We start from the raw sequence: 21717 nt of genomic DNA, 5'->3' as shown, positions 1-21717 counted from the left end.
AAGGTATTTGGGTTAGAGCTTGCAGTAGAACAAGGGATCTTACAGGATCCAGAGAAAGTCGCTGAACAAGGTTCCGAAGGATCCGTTTGGCAGGATCTTGTCAGCAGTGCTCTGATGGAAAGATGCCAGGATCACTCCCCCATCTGGTCAGCCCCTAGTGAATTTTAAAATCATGGAACACTGCATCAAAAACTAATGATGTACTGTATGATGACCAACAACATAATAAACAAATGATTGTTTCACCATAAACTGATCGTTAGGTCCCTTGTGTTTTGATAGAATGACATTCGCTAATCAGAAAGTTTTATTTCTTTTGTCTCTAAGATTTCTCTCCTTGTGAGAAGATAGATGTCGTTGACAGTGATTAAGCAAAGAATCCATTGTCCTTTTCTGTTTCATTCTTTTTGATTTTCTTTTAATGAAAATGACACATTGGGTAGATACAGTGCTTGTGAGCGCATATGGTGATATCTGTAGAGTAGGGCTAATAGGAGACCGTTCTGGTGCTGGTGGGACAGGAGAAGATGGGGCAGATTTCTATCCTGTGATTCCCCTCCCCCCCCCCCCCGAAGTTTTATTGGATGAGGGAAAAAAACTTTATTATTATTATTTTTTTAATATTTTTAAGTAATCTCTACGCCCAACCTGGGGCTCAGACTTACGACCCTGAGATCAAGGGTCCCATGCTTTACTGACTGAGTCAACCAGGCACCCCCAACAAAAGCCTTATAAAAAGTTACTAAGGTGTACCATGTCTGCTTTCTCCTAAATTTAGCAAGTTTGTTTTTCCATTTCAGTTAAAACTGAGGTATAAATCGCATCACTTTAAGGCATAATACGAGAATCTGTAATTCCAAGTATAAATTTCCTCCCAGTCTCTTTTTAAACATAATTGAAATAAGTGCTCATATAAAAAACTGGACGTTTGGATCTTGTAGGTCCAGGGATTAACGATGAAAGCATTGTGGAATGAATAAGATTATGAACTAGCTATTTACTGAAGATGGTGTTAAAAATAAAAATAATTACTTATTTGAGCATGAAGTGTTCTCCAGCCCCAGTGCTTACTGCTTTGCATTTATGTATCCTCTATTTTCTGGGAATATTACCCCATTTTACAGAAGAGACTGAGGCCTTAGAGAGCCTGAGTAACTTGGCAGCAAATCAGGGCAAGAGAGAGAGTGAGGATGTGAATCCTAGTCTTGCCTTGTCTTGAAACTGTAATGATTGTATATTGATTATTTACTCCGTGTGAGACACTGCGCCAAACATTTTAAATGTGTTAGCTTGCTTAATCTTTACAGGTGAGTGCTGTTATCTATATTTTATTGATAAGGAGATCAAGTTTTGGAGCAGTTCCGTATAACGGTTGGTTATTTATTTATTTATTTACTTTGAACTTGATTTGCAGTTTGCAGGAAGACTGGAGCATTTTCTCTTTGCATTTATTTCGGGTGGTCATGGGGGAGCAGAGCCTTTAGAGGAGGCTAAATCTCTGTATTTAAATGCGAAAGTGAAAATATTCAGTGCCCTGGGTTGGGGTAGAATGTTGCTCTCCGTCCTGTGAATTGATCATTACAGTTTTGAAAAGTTGCGTTTCTGAAATTTCAGCTTAATTAAAAGGTAGTTGATTTTCATACACATCAGTTTCCTTTTTCCTCTCTTCCCTGAAAGACATTCTCAAACTAGTGTATAGGTGAGAATAAATGGAAAAATTCTCAAGTCGTGGACAAGTGCAGAGTCAAACTCCACAGGACCTTGGGACAGCTGGGGAAGAGAGGTAGAATTTTCCCTTCTAAGTAGTTTTTCTTTTCTTTTTTTTCTTTAAAAGACTTTCTTTTATTTATTTGAGAGAGAGAGAGCCTGCGAGCGTGTGCACAGGGAGGGGGAGTGGCAGGCAGAGGGAAAAGCAGGCTCCCTGCTGAGCAAGGAGACCAGACCTGGGGCTCCATGTGGGGTTCCATGTGGGGCTCCATGTGGGACTTGATCCCAGGACCCTGGGATCATGACCTGAGCTGATGGCAGATCCAGACCAGCCACCCAGGCGCCCTATGCTATAGGGGTTCAATGCAAAAAAGCGGAGCTCCCTGAGACTGTTCTAGACAGGCTTCCATTGGTCCTCTTGCAAGAGATGCATCTCTTCTCCAGCCCTGTGGAGAGCTCACAGAAACGTCCCCCAAAATGAGTGGAGATAAGGGACAGAAAAAAGTCAAGGGGGATGGGCGGCAAAGCACAAGGCCAACATTTCCTTTGGATCACTGCGGTGTTTGCATTCATTCCTTCAGGGAAGAAGCCGGTTTGCCTTTTGAAGGGTGGAGAAGTGGGAGTGAGGAGGCAGAGGGCTTGGCGGTCTTAGCCTGCACAGTTTGAACAGGAGGACAGAAGTCAGTGGTATGGTGGGAAGTGCAGACTGCAAACATGTACTTTAGCGGGAAGCCTGCTTGTCTTAACATTCATATCCTTGTTGATGTTAACTCCCTAAGTTATAATTCATCTGCTTTGATCACAGTCATGTTCTGTATTGCAGCTGAAAGTTTCTGAGATCCTCCAAGGCCTCACACCTTAGGGTCTGTAACCCCTGCCACGTGTGCGTCCCTGATGTTAGGTAAGGAGAGGTGACATCCCCTGGTCTGGAAACACGGCCAACTCTGGAATCAAACCCAGCCGTCCTGGTTCTCCGTTCCCCTTCGAGGAGGCAGAACAGCTCCCTGTGGAGTAGCAGAGAACAAGGAGCCTCGTTTTGGTCCTTGTCTTTCATTGTCTTTAAAACTTTAACTTAAATATGCTTTATCCTTCCCTGCTAGCTGTACAATGCAGGATACCTTTCCCCTTTCCATCCCTCTACGGCTGCCAACCTCAGTGCCTTAACACAGTTCATTAGATTAAGTCTGGGAGTAGCCAGCTGGGCCCTGAGGTCCTCACCCGCCTCTTTTTCCGCAAGCTATTGGGATCCAGCTCAGACCATGGGCGATGTTTTGTTTTTTAGGTCTTTATTCCATTCCAGGGGAAGCTTTAGTACTCTCTCCTCCCATATACACTTTGTTTTAATGAGGAAGGTCCGTGAAAACCCAGATTCCCTGAACCGTGTGCCTGGGAGGCGAGACTTTCGGAACAGGCCCTGTGTTTGGCAGATGAAACAGTGATGCTTGCTGCAGTGAGAAGGCTGAGAGTACCTTCAGGTTCATGATCATTACATTCCAGTGCAAAGCCCAGATCTCCGTTCATTACATTCCCCGTGCTCTGTAACCAAGCTAAATTAGGGTGTTTTTATTGACTTTGCATAACGATATGCACTTGGACGCCCCTGGAGCCAACTTCCTTCATGCATTTAAATGATATGATTTACAAAATTTGATTTATGCCCAATTTTATGGTTATAGGTATGGCTTCAAGTAAACACCTGAAATGCTCTTCAGTTGGTTTATGAATCCCCGGGGACGCTGCACGGCTCTCCACGCTGGCTTCCATGAGACGTTTTGAGGTGTGTGGCATCTCTCAGGCGTCTTTGCTGTGTATCTGGGCTGCCGGAAGTAACGGATATGTAAAATCCCCACAGAAAATTAGGCGCTGATGATCAGACATTGTCTACGCATGTCTAGCTTGCAGAAGGATCCGTTGTCAGAATTCTCTGCCTTTTGAGTTCTCACGGTCGTGTGTACGACGCATGGGCTCGTGACTCCACGCACAGGTGTGTAACGTGGGATACGCGTCTCCTGCAGAGACGAAGGATGCCTTTGCTTTCATCAGAGGCTTGGACGGATGCTCTAATTCATTCCAGACTTTGTCGGTGACAGGGAAACCCCAGGGTTAGTTCAAGATGTCAGGACTGTGTGGGAAGATGTCTGTGCGAATAGAACTCATGCTTTTTTATCATAAGGCCCTTCCAGGCTCTTTGGTGTAAAGTATGTGGTGTCAGTAATAGGGTCATCTGAGGATGGTGTTCAACCTCGGTGGCTTGGAGGCAAATTTCTGGCGCAAGAAACACTTATCACCACCTCGATGCAAAGACCTATCGCCTACCAGACTCCATTGGGGATCTCAAGGCCCCATCCTTGTTTAGAGCAATAAGTACTTAACAGTCGGTAAATGATCCGTAGGTAAAGAGTAAGTCAGTTAGTGGCATTCTGACATGTTGCCAGCGCTTATCGGCCCTTTGCCTGGGTTTTTCTCCTGTTGCACAGTGCCCCGTCGGAAAGCACTGACGTCGTTCACTTCTGCTCGAGTAACACATGCCGTTCGGCCGCCGAGTCTAAGAGGTGACAGTTAAAACCAGGAATTAGAGGTCACGGTATGTTACTGTGGGAAGCCAGGCCAGCCCCGCTGTTGACTCCTGAAGTACCTTCATCCCCCACATACCTTGTTTCCCAGGATTGGGGTACAAATCTGATTGTAAAGAATTAGCATTTCTTATGCTGGGGCAGCCATGTGTGTCAGGTTTCCGTCTGTTTAGAGTGAAAACCGACGAAGCCCGGTGGACAAATGGCCAGTAAATTGCTGTCCTAATCAAGGTGACTCAGACTCCGAGCATATGGTGGGTGGCAGCGTTTCACGAACCTTCCGCCCCACAGAATCCACTCATCTCACTTGATGATGGAATCAGGCAGAACCTGTCTCTTTTTCGAAAGGCTGAGTGTTGGCTATTAGGCGTCAGGAGGGGCTGGACGCAGTCAGGTGTCATTTGCGGGGAGATCCGGTGACAGGGTGGGTAGGAATGGAAGGGGGCTGTCCTGGACAGTAACGCCTGGCACCCGACGTGGCTTTCCTTCCCCAAAGCCCTTTCCAGGTATGGTTCCTGGAGCTGCTCTCCCCGTCCCAGACTCATCCCATTTGCCCACTGCTTCTTCCAAAGATGGAAGTGGTGGTTTCTCCGAGATCGGAATTTGGGACAAAATTGGGTTGTGTGTCCTTCAGAATCCCCCCCAATCTTTCCCCCTTTATTTGAAATATTTTTGAAAGGGTCTTCGCTCAGGTTGGGTGTCCTGTGCTCATTTCGAGATTGCCTGGAGTAGGAAATGAGGCCGTTTTTCTGCGCGATTTAGACACGCTAGACATCCACGGGCAGCCCGGACGTGTCTGGAACTTTCATAAGCTTTGAGTTCGGACCTTTGCGTTTTATGGTCTCTCAGGAGGATAGTCGCTTTTCTGAGTCACGGAGAGACACGGACGGACGCAGACCTCTTCCCATTTAGGAGTAGCGCGCATGAGATTATGAGTATGTTAATTAGCTACGTTGCAAGTTTCTTTCTTTCTTTCTTTCTTTTTAAGATTTTATTTATTTATTTGACAGAGAGATCACAAGTAGGCAGAGAGGCAGGCAGAGAGAGAGGTGGAGGCAGGCTCCCCGCTGAGCAGAGAGCCCGACGCGGGACTCCATCCCAGGACCCTGGGATCATGACCCGAGCCGAAGGCAGAGGATTAACCCACTGAGCCCCCCAGGCGCCCACGTTGCAAGTTTCTTGCAAGACATTGAGGCAGATCCCTTTGAACGGTCCAGGTAACTCTGAGACCATTCTTTTGTTGCTAGCGTAATGCAGTTCACTAAAGTGAGCCCTTGTGGGGCCTCGTGACTTCCAGTAGAAAGCTTTGTGTTTTCACCTGCGCTTGGGTATTGTCTCTGCGCAGTGAAAGAGCGACATTTATCATGTCTAATAAAATAGGATCGAGGTGAAAAAGTGGTATATTAGTGAGTAGTGGGGCAGGTAAGGGAAGAAGAGAATTTATTAACTCTCAGAAGTGGCAATCTGGAGCTGGACCCTCTGTTGCTTTGGATTTAAGAGAGAGATCCTTCTTGGAGCCCCTCACGTGCCTCATCTCAGGGAGGAAAGGGATTGTGTGTGTTTTGCGATGTCCCTTCTAAGCCACTGACAGTAGGCAGAGACCTCCGCCTTTCCCTGATGGAAGAGGGTTGAAACCCTTTCCAGTGTATCTTGACTAGCCTGAGAGTAAAGACACTCATGGTGGGGTTTCCTTTGGAATGACCCGAGAGACGCCAGCCAGCCCCTCGGCCCCCCTCCTCTTAAACAAGAGAAACCAGAGTGCTGCCCGTCTTCTGAGATAGGTGCCTAGCATGACAAGTAGAGACCAGAACCAACCAAGGGAACAAAATGACTTACAAATCTCTCAAAGAAGGTCATGAATCACTGCAGGGAGGGTTTAGTTTTAGACTTTGCATCCCGTTAACAAGAACGGGATGGGGTGGGAAAGGGAGTCTTCATGAGAGTTAGACAGAGCTTTATGCAATTAAACCATGAAATCCCATAGAAGAGCTAGAGGAGAAGCTGAAGGTAGATCCCAAGTGGAAGATTAAAAAAAAAATAAAATAAAATAAAGTGACAGAACATAAAAGGAAACATTAAGCAGATTGAAGAGGTCTGGCATTGGATGGAATATTTGGGTGAATAGAGAACACAGATGAGGAAATCAGCAGTAATTCAAGAAAATATCCTAGTCTAAGAACATGAATTTCACACCTGAAAGAAGTCTGATTGCCCTGAAGCCACAAGCAGATCATCAGAGGCTCCAGGAGCTGCGCCACTGACTGACGTCCCCTGTGGAAGCTGTGAGATCGTGGACAGAAGCCCTCAAAACTCTGCGAGAGGGTGTTTTCGTTTTTTTCCCACGTGTAGTTTTTGTTTTTGTTTTTAGGTCTTATTTTATTTATTTGAGATAGCATGTGAGAGAGAGAGAGAGCGAGAGCGCACAAGCAGGGGGAGCAGCAGATGGAGAGGGAGAAGCAGAGTCCACATTGCACAGAGAACCTGTTGCGGAACTTGGCCCCAGGACCCTGAGCTGAAGACAGCTGCTTAACCAACTGAGCCACTGAGGTGTCCCTCAACTTTGGAATTTTTTTACCCACCTAAACTCCTGGTACAAACGTGATGGTAGATAATGACATTTTCAACCATGCAAGGCCTCCTCTTTTCTACCTATGTCCTTTCTTAGGGGACATACCTCCTCAAAAGAGAAAAGCGAGACATGGGGACCCAGAAGAGAGGAGTGTGACAAAGGAAAGAGAAGCCAGGTCTCAGATGGCATCTGCCTGCCGGGCATAGAAGGCAGCCTGATGGGAGCAGAGCAGAGCAGAGCAGAGGCCCCGGTGGAAATTTCTTGAGATGAAATGAACAAAATGCCTATTTATGTCAATTTATCAAGAAGAGAAGTAGATAGTGGAAAAATTGCATTTGGATGGGTGATAAGTATGTTAAAACTAAGGATGTGGAAAGAACAAGATCATGACTGACTCCAGAGCACGGTTGTATGAGGAAGGGGCACCAGTCCTCATGTGCCATGGGGTCAGCTGGGACGTCTTCACAGACCTGCTGGGGTCACACCTGTTAGGAGGCAAAGGGCAGGGGGGAGGGAGCGAGGGGGAGCGGGCCCAGTGTGAGCACATGACTCGATGACAGAAACGGGCAAGTTCATAAGTGAGTTGTCAGAGGTGTGGAGACGAACACTATGGCAGTCAGCCAAGGGGTTTGAAGAAGGAGGGAGTTCCCAGGTGTCACCCGGTCACCTCGGTCCCAGGAGTGAGGGACCGAGGGAAGAGTCCGTGGAGATTGTACAAGCCAGTTTCCTTTTGCTTTTCAAGAAAAGAGACCTGGAAAAAGTAATTCGGCCAGATACATAGATCCATTAAGAGCGTGGCTCCCCCATGAAGAGTCAACGCGATGCCTTCTTGATAAACTGTAACTCTTACCAAACTTTTGTGGGGAACAGGCTGGCCTGACTTCGGCAGATGGGGTCGCAAAGCTCGACTTTATGAGATGGAACGGTGACGACTGGCATTCTGTAAGGAACGCTGCTTACCATGCAAGACTCTAACGCAGAGCTACTTCTGGGAGAACCAGCCTTCCCCTTGCCACGTGTAAATGACTTTGCAGAAATAATAATATTTTTGGGGGGTACACCTTTGTTAAATCTCTCTTGATGAAGAACTGCATTATCTTTCTCAGCAACCCAGACAAGAAAGTCTTTTCATCAAGCAGGGGATCTCCCGAGGGCAGTGCTCGGCCCAGCATCGTCCGCGGCACCTGGAAACTTGCTAGAATACAGAGGAACAAGGTAGTTCTCTGGATCTGTGGGTCAGAGACTCGGGGGTGGGGCCCAGCAGCCTGAGTTTTGACAGGCCCTCCAGCTGATTCTGTGTCTTCAGTTTTGAGAACCATTGAGGCAGCGGACACCATTCTATGTAGTGAGGACCCCCTCGAGTACGGGTGACCCTCCCCCCATGAGGCTCACCCGCTCATAGTGTAGGAGGCTCTGTTTTCACTTCTGTGGGGACCTCGGCCTCCTTGGGCTTGAAGCACCTTGGTCACCGCTGGTGGGAATTGTGACCTTTTTTTTTTTTTTTTTTTTAAACCAAAGACCGTGTTTTACGTCAATCTTTGGACAAAAGCTTAGCATGCATCCTGAGGTCAACCGTGACGACTAGAGCATCATAATCACAGACTTATAAAAAGGGAGCACAGTCCTTGTAGGGTGTGTTTGGTGGGATTTGGGCCCTAAGTGGGGGTGGTGTAGACGAGATGATGCTTACTTCCCTGTGATGTGGTGCTAGGAGTGGAAGGCACACACCAGCCTCCCTTTCCGTTGCCTCGCTTCGCTTCTCCGGGAGGCTCGCATCCATGGGATCGCAGGTGGCGTGGATCGTGAGGCTTAGATGTGTTCCTGCATTTGGCCCCTCATCTCACCTCTGGGGCTCCTTGTGAAGGAAGCCTCAGAGGTCTGCTAGCATTTATGGCTGAGTGTGGTGGACACGGCACTGCTGATGATGGGGAAAAAGAAAACACCCTTTAATGGTCAGTAGGAGGGGAATGGCAAATAAATTACCGTATTCGTATTATAATAAAAATTGTGCAAGTCATGTTTTCGAGGAATTTTAACGACGTGGGAGAAGTGCTGCTGTCTGTGTGATGGCAAATGAAACGTGAATTAAAATTCTAAATTCTAGGTGAGCTGAAACCCCGCAGAGAAGCTGTCAGGGGGACCTACTCTCCAAATAAGACTAATTATTTCCGGGTGTTAGAATGATAAGTGATTTTCATGTGCTCCTTTATAATTTTATTTTCTAGACTTCTGCAGCATGTGTATACCTTTATGGGAAGGAGCCAGTAAATATGGTTGAAAAAGTGCAAGTGTAATGTGACATTTGCTAAAATAAATACATTTTGCAGTCTCCTCTGTAAACAAGAGTGTTGTCACTTGTCCTTATAGAATAACATAAGGTTTAACTCTGCCACTCATTGATGTGGCTTTCTTTTTTATATTTATAATGTTACCCTTGAGTTCTATTTAAAATGATTGATTTGGTGCATTTAAATTGATGTCTTACTTTATAGTCCCTGATTCCCTTTTTACGGTGTCTGGCCAGGGGCAAGGGCAGAGAGCTGAATCCCTAAGAAGTCATAAAAACTTCAGCAAACTTTTCCCCCTTCAATAAGTATTCTATAAGCCATTGATACATGACTCATTTCTTAATGATTACATTCATGGACATTTCTTTTTCCTTCCCAGAAAATCTTTAAGCCTGATTACATTTTTTGAGCTGGACTGATTTTCCTGAATTTATAGATGAATGAAAACAGAAAGCGATTTTAGTGTGACATGCATGCTTTCGGATATTAGATCTTTTCTTCTTTGAAATTATAGCGATGCAAAAATGCAGCACATTCCATAAAAACCTGCTTCATCGGAACGTTTGCTGTGCAATGTTTGTGGGATATCACGGGGAAGCTGTTAAGTCTCTTTTTGAAGTTTCCTAGGTTTTAAAATTCCTGGGTTCTCTTTTGATGAGCTTGCTATTGTTAAATTAAAACTTTCAAGAGAGCCAAGAATTGATTTTATTTACGACAGGCTCCAGATTCAGATAGAGTAAACCCTGGCCTACCTGTGTAGTGGGCTAGCTTTTCTCCCGAATACAGCAGCCACTCTGACTTTTTAATGAAAATTAATGAAAATTAAAATTGAAATAATCTTTTCTTTTCTCTTTAAATTGAAATCATCTTTCATGTTAGCTGCATTTCAAAGGCCCTGTAGCCACATGTGGCTGGTGGTTACTGTATTAGACCCTGCAGGTCTAGAAAGTTCGACTAGACCTTGTTGGTAATTTAAAGATAATTCAAAATGGGTAAAAACCCCTAATAATTTCTGGTTAGCTCTAGAATACTATCTAGTAAGTGTTCTTCCCCACCCATTTTCTTACTAACAAGACTTTGCTTGGCTTATGCTAAAATTATTTAACTGTCTCTGATTTTTTTCCAAATGGTAGGAGGAGGTGGAAAAGAATTAACAGGGGAGGGTGCTTATTCTGTTAAATTTCTTTCAGATAAACAGGTAATCTGAATGCAGAAAAAAACCGTTAACACTGAAAAAAAAAAAGCTCTGGTAGATTTGTAGAACTTTAGATTTGAAAAGGGCCCTGGATTGCATCTAATCAAGCTTTCATGAGAAGTTTGAAGGAACAGAGAGGTCAAGTCATTTGCCTGGGTCACACAGCTAGATCGCAGCCTTGCTACTCTCCAAGTTTCTCTAATTGTGTTGTTCAGCAGCTTTAGAGAGAAGAGGAGCCAATTAGAGTGGGATTAACTTTACACAGGATCCCAAGTGTATTGTAAAAAACAGGAAGTTACCCTTTAAAAACCCAGCTTTGTGAGCTTTCTTTTCATGTCTTTAAAAAAATAAAGGTACTTTCATTAATAGAAAGCTTTACCTTTGGTCTTGAACCTAATATATATTTTAAGAACCAAAATGAAATATGCCTCTTTTTAAAAATAGCCTTTTTTGGGGTCGGGGGTTGGCGGCAGGAAAGGATTTTCTTTTCAAAATCCTGTTTTCATTTTGTAGGACTTCGGGGTTGGTTTTAACCAGCGAGCTCTGCTGCCCCCACAAAGTCCCCTGGAAGTACATTTCTGTGGAGTGGTCTGTCGTTCTCCTGTTTGACGTGGTTTCTCCGGCCATGTTTATTTCCACAGGCACAGCCTGGGAATGTGCTGTGGAGACCGAGCTGTGGAAAGGGATTTAGTCTAGGAAGCTGCCTCCAAGCTGTGAAGAGATTGCGTCTTGTTAATGTCGGAGGGACCCCTGGGTCGTTTGTACCACGTCCCCTGCATTGGCCTTGTGAAGGATGCTGTGCACTTGTTTCCTTCTTCTCTCCCCAGACCTTCGTCCACAGGGTCCTGTTTCAGTCCTGTCCCTGTCTGTCCGTCTGTCTGGTGTACGGCTGCCTGGAACAGGTCGAATCATGGCACTCCCGCAGTGAAATTCTGCGGTGTCTGCTCTTGCCCGCAGAGTGGAACGCAGGGTTGGGGTCCTCGCTTGGGCAAACCAGCCTCCTGGCCTTGGGGTTCAGCCTCGGGCCTGTTCCGCTAGCTCTTCCTCCGGTCCTGCCTGCCCCCGCCCATCCTCGTGGTGATCACGGCTTCTGCGCCTTGTTTGCCTCTGCCTCTCTGTGTCTCTAGTGTCCCTGTCCCTGACCAGCTTATAAGGGGTCATTGCGTGCGCCCTGTACCCTGTGGGGATGCCCTCTGTACTGGACTGTCTGATACGCCGTTGGCTCCAAGGGTCCCCCCTCCTGTGTCGTTCAGCTGCTTGTCCTTTGGCCCTCCCAGGCCTCGGTGATCTCCCCAACAGACCCCAGCGGACATCTGTGAGGGAGGCAGTGTTTCCCAGAGGGTGCCGCACCTTCCTCTGGGTGCCCCCGTTACTGGTGGGCGTGGTGTCCCCCGGCTGGGTGATCAGGGGATCCGCAAACTCACACCCATGCTTCCGGCGTCACGGGCAGGTGTGTGCTGTCTGCTGCGTGCCCGGGTGCTTGTTGGCTCCTGGGTCTCTGGTGGGATGGCCACGCTTGCTTATCAACAAGTGAGTTCTCTGCCGATGGCAGCGGCCATGGCTCCTGGATGCCGGTGGCGCTGGGGACACACGGTGCTTACCGCCACCTGCTGTGATATCTGGGCCTAAGGCACCAGGGCTTGTGGGGAGCCCCGGTTGCCCGTCCTTTTCCTGCCCGGTTGGCTGCATGCCGCCCCACAGGGAGGGGACCTCCGGAACCGCGGCTGCCCACAAATCCCAGCGTCTGCATGGTAGCAGGAGTGCTCTTAGGAGAATGCAGTTCTGCCTGTCATCGCGTGCGCAATTTTAGCAAACGGATGTCGCTGCGGTAAAATTAGCCAGCCCCAGTGTGCAAAGTGCTGGGGTTGCCATGCCCTCTGTTTTAAAGCATCTTGGAACCCGTGTATCTGTTCCACGCATTCCTTTACTTATTTCTTAAACAACAACAACAACAAAAAAAAAAACTATTTAAAGAAAAACACACCAGTTTTCGTTTAGGTTGAGGTCGTTCCTGTGTGCACCTAGTTTCCTTACACCGTTGGTCTTAGACGCTGCTGGAGGGCGGGGTAGGACTGTCTTGCCTTGCTTTCTTGGCCCCATGCAGGGCTCCGTTGAGCCTCGGGTATTTCCGATCCTTGATGAGACTTTTATTTTCTCATTTTTTTTAAAAGATTTTATTTATTTAGCAGAGAGAGACCACAAGTAGGCAGAGAGGCAGAGAGAGAGGGGGAAGCAGGCTCCCTGCTGAGCAGAGAGCCTGATGCGGGGCTTGATCCCAGAACCTGAGATCATGACCTGAGCCGAAGGCAGAGGCTCAACCCACTGAGCCACCCAGGTGCCCCCCTTGATGGGACTTTTAAACCCGGAAGCTGTTTCAGCCTTTAACCAGTGCCCTCTTTCCTGGGACAGCCTCGACTTCTCCTGTATCCCCGTCCTGACTTCTGGTCCTCAGATCACAGAGCCTCACTTGGCTTCAGAAAGCAGGATAAGCACCTGTGCTCAGAAGCTGTGCAATGAGTCAAAGATGGTCTCCCAGTTGGTTACGTTTACCTGATAATCTGTCATTTCATTTTCTTATTCGTGTACCCTCAAGAGGCTTAGGTTGCCGCTGGAAGAGCCAGTCTCGACATTTCCATAGTTCCTATTCGGAAGTAGGTATTTTCTTTCTTTGTATTTTGATGGACAAATGGCTTTGTATCCCTCCCCCGCCCCCACAGCGTCTGGTGTAGTATTTTATGAACAGGTGGGGAGTAAGTTGGTGCTGGGTTAAGTACCCGCACCAGGTACCTGGGACCTCACCCGTCTTCTCCTGCGAGAGTTTTCTGCCTTTTTCCTGCCGTGGTGCAGGTGACTCATACCCTTTTATGAACCTTTAATTTTGACCTGACCTCAAAATAATTTTCCAGGAAAGTCAAATGAATAGCACCCAAAGGGGCGTGTGCGTGCATATGTGTGTGTGCGTGCATGTGTGTGGCAGCTTAAAAGGGAGCGGTATTTTCTTTATGTGGGTGACAAATAAATAAAGGTATTTATTTACAAATAAACTATTTATTTATTTATTTATAATATATAATATATAATATATATAAATAATATATAATAAATAATAATAATAAAGGCATTTATTTACATTATTAAATAAAACAAATAAATAAAGGTATTATTTACAAATAAATAAATAAAGGTATTTTATTTATGTGGGTGACAAAATATTCTATTTATAGGTGTAGAGTTACTGTGCCTTCCTTTATCCTTGCTCTTTTTTGCTGATTCAAACTTTCCTCTACGTGTGCAGCACAAGCAGACGTTGAACGAGGGAGAGATTTAAAAGGCCGCGTGGCTGAGTCGAACCACCGGCGATGACCGTGGCCGACCCTGAGAGCGGCGTGCCGGTTGTTTCGTGAGCCGGGACGTAAATGAACTGAATTGTAGGTTCCGTGAGAAGCGCCTGTAATTTTACCTGTTTTCCCACCTCGTCCTAGCAGAATGCCAGCGAAGACTAGCTGGGCTGTGCTCGGAAAAGTCTGGATTGGTCAGGAAGCACCTTGGCAAACGTCGAGCCCTCGCCTGGGTCTGGTCGCACATTGCTTGGGACACGTCTCCCCGGGTGTGGGTATTTCTGTTACCAGCGTTACTCGGCATCCTGCGTGTTAGGATGACCCGGTAGCAGATCTGATAGGATGCTGTTACTTGGCGGGGAGGGACTTGAAAAACAAAAGAATATAATCAAGGTTCTCTGATTTTTTTTTCCTTTGTTGGTTGCTCCTAGGTAATTCTTGCTGCGGGATACGTTAAGAGAGGAGGACCCTTGCTCACTAGGCATGGAGGGCAGCTTGTCCGCGTCCAGCGTGCAGGAACCCGCCTCCTCACCCCCGGAGAAACAGCAAAGCTCAGCGAGTGGTAATGGAGGTCTTGATTCAGGTGGGATGTTGTTTTCTGGATTTCTCTCTCTGACGTGGTGATTCGGTGACCCGGATCTTCCTGAAAATGTTCAGGCATCAGTGGGGTGGACATTTCCAGATCTCTCATGCTGCCTGTTCCTAGCATCTGCTGTCATAGTTAGAAGCCTACAGTAGCTTGAAAGTTATGCAAAATTTGGCCCCAAATGAGTATTTCCTATACTAGATGGCGAGGGGTGGGTCACAGTGAGGGGACAGATCGCTTCAGCATCTCAGTGGTTAACACAGTGAAATGTTTATATGTCATTTTTTTAAAAAAAGATTTTATTTATTTATTTGACAGACAGAGATCACAAGCAGGCAGAGAGGCAGGCAGAGAGAGAGGGTGAAGCAGGCTCCCTGCTGAGCAGAGAGCTCGATGCGGGGCTCGATCCCAGGACCCTGGGATCATGACCTGAGCTGAAGGCAGAGGCTTTAACCTACTGAGCCACCCAGGCACCCCTTTATATGTCATTTTTGCCAGTCAGGACGCACCGTCTTTCTGTTACGGGTCCTCGATCAACAGTGACGTCATCTGGCTCCTAAGATACAGCTGTCTCTTTTGCTCAGAAACTCTTGACCAGGATGACTCTTGTGTTTGCGCCAGTGCAAGGGAGGTGGGAACGTCAGACTTTTCTCCCAAGTGCTTTGAGGGACAGCGGGATCCGCCCAGGCACCTATGCCACCGCCTCCCCTCCTCTCTGAAACCTTGAGCATGTCTTTCAGAGAAGTGCCTAATGGGAAAGAAATTTAGGTCACTGAGTCTGTGGTCAAGTTTTTCCTCCATTCAAGGAATCTAAAACCTAACCAGCCTTAGAGTGAATGTTAGTATTTGATCAGTGAGTTAATTCATGTATCTTTTTCTAAATACTTACACAAGAGTCCGTTTTAAAAAAAACATTTTTTCCCTTTTCTTTTTTTTTTTTTAAAAGATTGCTCTATTTGCATCACAAAAAATTCAATCAGGACAGGTTAGCTGTCTGGATCTTGAATATTTGCTCTGGTGAATTCGTGTAAAAAACTGTTGATCCTTAACTCAGTGGGAGATTTGACACTTATCTGGAGAAATCACGATGTTTGCCTTTTTACTCGGATGAGTGCTGTCAAGGGCAGCATTACTGAAAGCTCGATATCACTGGATTTATTGCGTTAACTCAAATTTCTATCTTTATCTGCAAAAAAATCTGGAAACCCTTGAAGTTATTGCCTAAATATGGAGAAGGATGTTCGTGTCTGCTTCCCAATCAGCCCCGTTTCCCCACCCGCCCCATTGGGATTTTTCTGTACATAAGCTGGCATGAGGAAACTTCTAGAAGCAGAGCTGAGACACTGTCCCCCAGTGGAAGTATGGAAATTCCCTTCTGAGGAAACTCAGTCCCATAGGCGGAGGGTTCATCCTACCTTTCTTTGAGTACAAATATGCTTTTTAAAAAAAAGTCTGTCTTACGTTTGCTGCGTGAGATTACATTTCCACTTCTGGTTTCCCAGGCTCTCCCCGTGCCTTCGTGGAACGGTCCTGTGTCTGTGACTGCCTTGTTTTCAGTGGTGTGTTTTCGAGCCTGTTGAAAAACCTAACGTGTGTGGACTTCTCAGTTTCTTGCAATGGCAGTATATCTGTCTAGCTTACGTAGGTTTTGGAGCCCATTGGTAATAATACGGTGTCGGGAAAATTATCTGGGCAGCGTTTCCTCATGGGGGATCCCATGAATAGGGAAGTAGGAGATTTGTTCTGTCACCGGCTGGGCTGGGCTTGTGCTGAAGGCCCCGTTGTGTGCACACACTTCATGGTGGCTTCCTTGCTCATGCATGACGGTGACCTGAATCACACAAGACGGGAGGCTCTTTTCTAGAAATGCTAGTTCTGAAGGACTCCAGAGTGTCTTAACATGCATAGACATGGGCCCAGGAGCCTTTTTCCCCCGTACGTGGCTGATCTTTCCTTTCTCCTTGGAATTTCCACAAGTGGCTCTTTGGAGGCTTTTAGATGAGACACGAGGAGTGGCTCCTCAAGGAGAAATAAATTTAGGGCAGGATCTAAACCTCTGTAGAGGGCAGAGGCCGACTGCCAGAATCCCAGGGTCGTCTCAAACACTGTCTGTTAAACCGGACTCAAGTAGGAATCCTCAGGAAGCTTATTTTCCCTTTCAAGCTGGTGATACAGAAAACAGGTCTGTTCTGGCGTCAGTGGTGGGGTGTCTGGTGGTGGGACCCCCTGTGACATGTTTGGGGCCGCGAGCGTTTTGTGCAGGACCCACTCACCAGAAGAGCAGGAGAAGGCAGGCATAGCTGGTTCTCTGTGGACCAGGGACAGGTATGTACGTGACCCTGAGTTCGAACTGTATGGCAGGCACTCTGCAAGTACTTTGTGTCTGTTGACTTGGTTTACCCTTCCATGACCCCATGAAATAGCTGCTTATATCATCCGCCAGACAACATGGCGAAGTCCCTTGGCTCTTGGGTTGGGGCCAGGGTTTCGTTTCCAGCATCTGGAGGCCCGGGAGCAGGTGCTCTGCACACTGGGTCACACCTGCCCTTCCATGCGGGGCGAAGTCACCAAGGTGCGCCAAGCACACCCCCTCCATGTGCAGACACGCACTTTCTGAGATGTGGGCGCGACCCAGCTGTTTTCTTGTCCTTCCCTCCACTTGTCTGCTGTCCCCTCCCCACATGTGATGGGACACAGGCCGTCTCCCCCAGCAGGTGACTACACATAGGTGCCTGGAGCTCTTTTCGGCCCAGGTGACGGGCCGGCTGCTGGGACTTGTGTCCCCACGCCCTACCCTGAGCCACTGCCCTTCCTCGCACGGATGAGCTGTCCCTCTGACTTTCGCAAAAGCTTTACCGTATAGCAGTGAGGTCTAAATCTGATTAATGGCTTTTTCTCCCATTTTGCCTCTTCTCCTAATGAAAGCTCAAATCCTAGTTTGACTGGCATCTGAGTCCTATAAAGGAAACAGGCGTCCCGGGAAACGACTCCTCCTCCCAGGGGCGCGGAGGATGTGGCCGGGATGAGCGCAGACCCGAGAGCCCCAGGCCTCCCCAGCAGACAGGGCGGACGACGTTGTCACCTGGTGGGCGGAGGAAGCTGTGGACCGGAGCTGGTGCTGGAGCTCTGGGCTTCTCCAGTCGCTGTGATAAAAGCAAACCAAACACCATGCCGACACGGTGATAAATGGACTCCTTGACATTATTTTTCCAGACCGGCTGGATGTAATTTCCCGATGAAGTTGGAGATAAAGTGGGGTTGCACATTCAGACCGGGCGGGCCTCTGAGTGAAGAGAGTTATGCTGGGAACGTGGGCTTGAGCAGTTTTTTCTTTTTCTTTTCTTTCTTTCTTTCTTTCTTTCTTTCTTTCTTTCTTTCTTTCTTTCTTTCTTTCTTTCTTTCTTCTTTTGTGTGTGTGTGTGTGTGTTAGGAATACATTAATTGCAGTCCCATAGATTTTTTTTTCTTTTTAATTCTGGAAAGAAAGGAGTCAACATTCTCATTAGAAAAATTCAGATTTCTGATTCTTGGTGCTAGGAACTGGTTCTGTATGACTCCATTTGTGTTCCCTGTTAAAAACAAAACAAAAGACCCCAAAGAATTCTCTTTAGAAAAGTTACTGCCCTCCTCTCTCCCTGCCTGCCCCCCAACTGGGTGACTGGGTGATTTTTATGTGTGTGTGTGTGTGTGTGTGTTTTCTGGAAAATCTCTCTGGCTGTCTGCATCTTCTGAGTGCAGGTGACTGTCCCCCCTTCCCTGGGGGATGTCCTGCAGCCATGAACTCGGCCCTCCCTGTGACCTTGGGCAGCCCTTTCCCAGCGTCCTTCGTGTTGTGAGTCTGCTTAATGCAGTAATGGAAGTACTTTTTAAACCCTGCGGTGGTATGAACGCCCTATCAGCAGGGAAAATCACGAAGACGTAAAGCCTTCTTTCTCTTCCCGAGGAAACCTTCTTTCTCTTCCCGAGGAATATCTAGGTGTCGTGTGAAATTTCATCGGCTCCAAACCTGCAGGCTCTCCGTTCTTTTATTGGCTAGTGGTCACGGACGTTAGCGCTCAGCCTCGCAAAGTTAGCCCGATTCAGACTCTAAAACCAAAACCCGAGATTCGATTCCTTAAAAAAAAAAAAAGGTGTGTGAGCCACGTGTTTACCCTGTTTTCCACTCGCATGGGTAAGGTGTGTCAGCATCCACACCTCAACTTTGAGTGCGCTTTTTCTATCTATCAGGGAATAGGCTGGTCCCATAAGTAGCCTTCTGTTCTCCACGACTGAATGGCCACTAATGAGCGCGCCTGTTTTCTTTGAGAACGTGCAGTTTTCTTGGTCGCGTTTCATGGCCTGTTTTCATGACATCACAGGGAAAAACGCTTCTGACTGGTGCCTTGGCAGAGGACGGAGCTTGTCAGAATTTCCCTGATAAAATGTTTATGGGTTGACGAGGTTTATGAATCAGCTGTAAATATTTGCTCTGGGTTTATGAGACCTCCTCTCGTAAACAGGGTGCGTGTTTATCTGTTGCTCATTGAAAGGTCTGCAGAGAACGGGCTGTTCGGGGATCGTGTGCCTGGGGGACATGCTGTGAGTCACAGGTTGGGGAAGGCCTTCTGGTGGGGGACCCTGCGTGTTGTGTATGATTTTATCATTGGAAACTACCCGTGCTGGGCACACAGGCTTTAACTTTTAAAATCCTGTTCCAGCTTTGACTTCTAAGTATTTTCCCGGGACTCTAGAGCGTGGAACGGCTCTCTCTGAGGCAGCGTTCTTCCGAGCTCACTGGGGAGTCCCTGGGGGGCCTTTCCGTCCCCTGGTGGCTTGAGCGAACGCCAGAGTGAGCCTGGAAGCCGCCTGCAGCCTGCTCGTCGCAGGAAGAGAAGCTCGGTTTGTAATGAATGAGTTAAACTTCGGTGAGGACGGGGTTTTGGTGAGAATGCCGGTGGCCCCGATTGGAATTGTCTGCAGCGTGGAGAACTGGAGCGAGCGGTCTCAAGGCTGAAGCGGAGAGATTGAAGCCACAGGCTCACCCACACGGATGATTCCACGCGATGGGGTCCCTGGTCCTTCCAGGAGTGGTGCTGAAGCTTAGTGATGCTTTCCAGCCCCAGGCGCTGGCTGCTACAGGCCCTTCCTCCAGGGGGTATCTGCAGGCAGATGCTTCTGATGCCAGGGGAGCCATCACTCCCTACGAGATCCCTTCCATTTCCCAGGAGCTGTTCATTCACCCGCAGCTCTCCCAGGATACCTGCCTCCGAAGGCCCAGGCCTGTGTTTCATACCCTTGTCGTCCCCCCAGTCTAGTCCTGCTGCTGAAGGCTCTGGGGGTTCTGCATATGCCGTTCTTTCTGAGCTTGGCTACTGCTTCCCGCCTTCCCCCACCTCCTGCCTCATCCTGCTGCCAGGCTGGGGTCTGGAGTGCTCTCATGCTCACCCGCACGGAAGGCAGAGAAGCTGGCCCCGAGTCTGCCCTGGGTTCTCCAGGAGGAGGAACGGGTAGTGGTGCTGGAGGGCCTATGCCCCACGCATGATGCAGGCAGAAGGGAGATATAGAGAGGTGTCTCGGGACAGTTCCAGCTTGAAACCGGACAGCCCGAGTGGGATTCCTGCCTCTGTGGCTAGACAGTTGCGTGGTCCTGGTGAACGCCCCCCGCTTCTCTGGGCTCCTGATCTCTTCTGTGCCATGGGGGTGGTAGTCACCATCTGTCAGGGTTTTTGGAAGGATGAAAGGGGGTGATGCACGCAAAGCGGTTAGCAGCGAGCTGACACCCCTGTCCTGTGTAGGTCTTAAGACACTGCCGTGACTGCGTGGTGGCTCTGTGGGGCCGGAAATGCGTGACCCTGGCTGGGGTGGGCAGGCCTGCAGGTGGCATGGGCTGAGTGGGGGCCGGACAGGTAGGCTGTGGAGAAGTCACAGACTTCCTCTGCACCAGGCGCCCTGAGCAAATGAGATGTGTGCGGATGCTTCTGGCTAGTCCATCAGAAAGCAAAGCTGGTAATCGATGTTTGCGGCCTTTTGGGGAAAGAGTTGTGAGTCGAGCCATTGGGCGACACCCGGAGGGGTTTCCAGAAAGCGACTGTGTTCCCTGCAGGTTTGCGTCATGGTGTCTCTTGTTAGGTGGCCGCTGCGGGACCTGCTGACTTTTTTCAGGGAGGCTGTTCCCAATGGAAGGACCTTAGTCCCTGGATAAAGTGGAATGTTGGGACAAAAACAAGGGGGAAGGGTTTCTCTTCGGGTCGCTTTTATTTTTTTCCTGCACATTGAATTATAAACCAGCTCATAGGGGGCGACTAGTTCGAGGAGGCTAGTTCTGAGCAACTTTGATTTAGAAGACAAAATGTAAGGTAACTACTTTTAACCTAGCATGGTTTGACTTTCCAAAAATGATCTGTCCATTTCCGAGACGATACAGAGTAGCACCAGAAAATTATTTTCCGTACTTACAATTGAAGAAAGCATGGCTTTCTTTCCAAGAGCCTCCTGCTGCTGATTCCCCTGGCCCATCTGCCAGGGTACACCACTTCTCCATTAATAATGTGACCGAGAGCATTATTTATTCTTGGCCCGTGAAACAGGCTCTTGCTTATAGGAGATACACAGCTTGAGCATCAGCAGCCGTTGCGTTCTCGCAAGCAAAGGGAAGCTAAACTTCAACGCTCTCGCTTAGCCACATTTGTGGACAGCCCTACGCTCTATGTTCTTTATGCTGTGATAGCCTTGAGATAGGTTAAAGTCATGTTTACAGCTTGTGCGTTCTTCCCGTTGGAATCCATGGCATGATATTGTTATCCATACATTAAAATGAGGTAGTGGGTTCTTTTTGACTATACAGATTGTATCTTACACACAGTCTTAAGTGTTTTGGGAATTACTTGATTGTCAGCTGCTTGGTTTCTGTCCCTAAGTTGCTAGGTGACCTCACATACTCGAGCAAGGCTTCTGGACCTCAGATAGTTTTTTCCTTGGAAGCACATGAGAGCCAGTGCTTCCTGAGGTCCCTGAGGACATGAACAGTCTGTGCTGTTGCTGTCTGATCTCTAATCTCTCACCACTCTGAGGTGTCCGTGCTGTCTACACGTCCAGGTTTCCTTGACCTGGTCCTCCAACCTCCCCGGAGAAGGGAGGGCCACCGTGACGCTGGCTGATTCCCAACAAGCACTCTAACCGGCAGCAGACATGCCCTGAAACAAATCGCTTTTCATTTGCCCGAGAGCGCTTAATTTTACACTTGATTTTGCCAGCGTAGTTCAGGCAGGATTTCCTCAGCGTTCCTTTTCCTTAGTCAACGTTCCACAGTTCCCACGCCGAAACGGACAGGACCAGCAGCATCCTTTTTTTTTTTTTTAAAGATTTTATTTGAGAGAGAAAGAGAGCGAGAACACGAGCAGGGGGAGCATCAGAGGGAGGAGGAGAGGCAGGCTCTGGGCTGAGCAGGGAGCCCGACTCGGGACTCAATGGATCCGCTGACCC

General features: G+C 47.9%; 1 protein-coding gene across 6 annotated transcripts in view; it reads left to right on the top strand.

Moving 5' to 3' along the window:
* SFMBT2 (Scm like with four mbt domains 2) overlaps window positions 1-21717 on the top strand; it is a 224946-nt gene that overhangs the window by 7230 nt on the left and 195999 nt on the right. For 4 of the 6 annotated variants that reach the window (XM_047740302.1, XM_047740296.1, XM_047740300.1 and 1 more), the window contains exon 2: window positions 14102-14253. In XM_047740302.1, coding sequence (XP_047596258.1) covers window positions 14154-14253 — 100 coding nt within the window. In that variant the 5' untranslated portion in view covers window positions 14102-14153. Of the gene's footprint in view, window positions 1-12690; window positions 12984-13536; window positions 13761-14101; window positions 14254-21717 lie in introns of those variants that run through there. The other 2 variants (XM_047740298.1, XM_047740297.1) reach the window with 2 other exon arrangements.

The sequence above is a fragment of the Lutra lutra genome, chromosome 8, assembly GCF_902655055.1.
Source record: "Lutra lutra chromosome 8, mLutLut1.2, whole genome shotgun sequence".
Taxonomy (NCBI): domain Eukaryota; kingdom Metazoa; phylum Chordata; class Mammalia; order Carnivora; family Mustelidae; genus Lutra; species Lutra lutra.
Note: the sequence above shows the minus strand (reverse complement) of the source record. Positions and strands in the feature narration are given on the sequence as shown.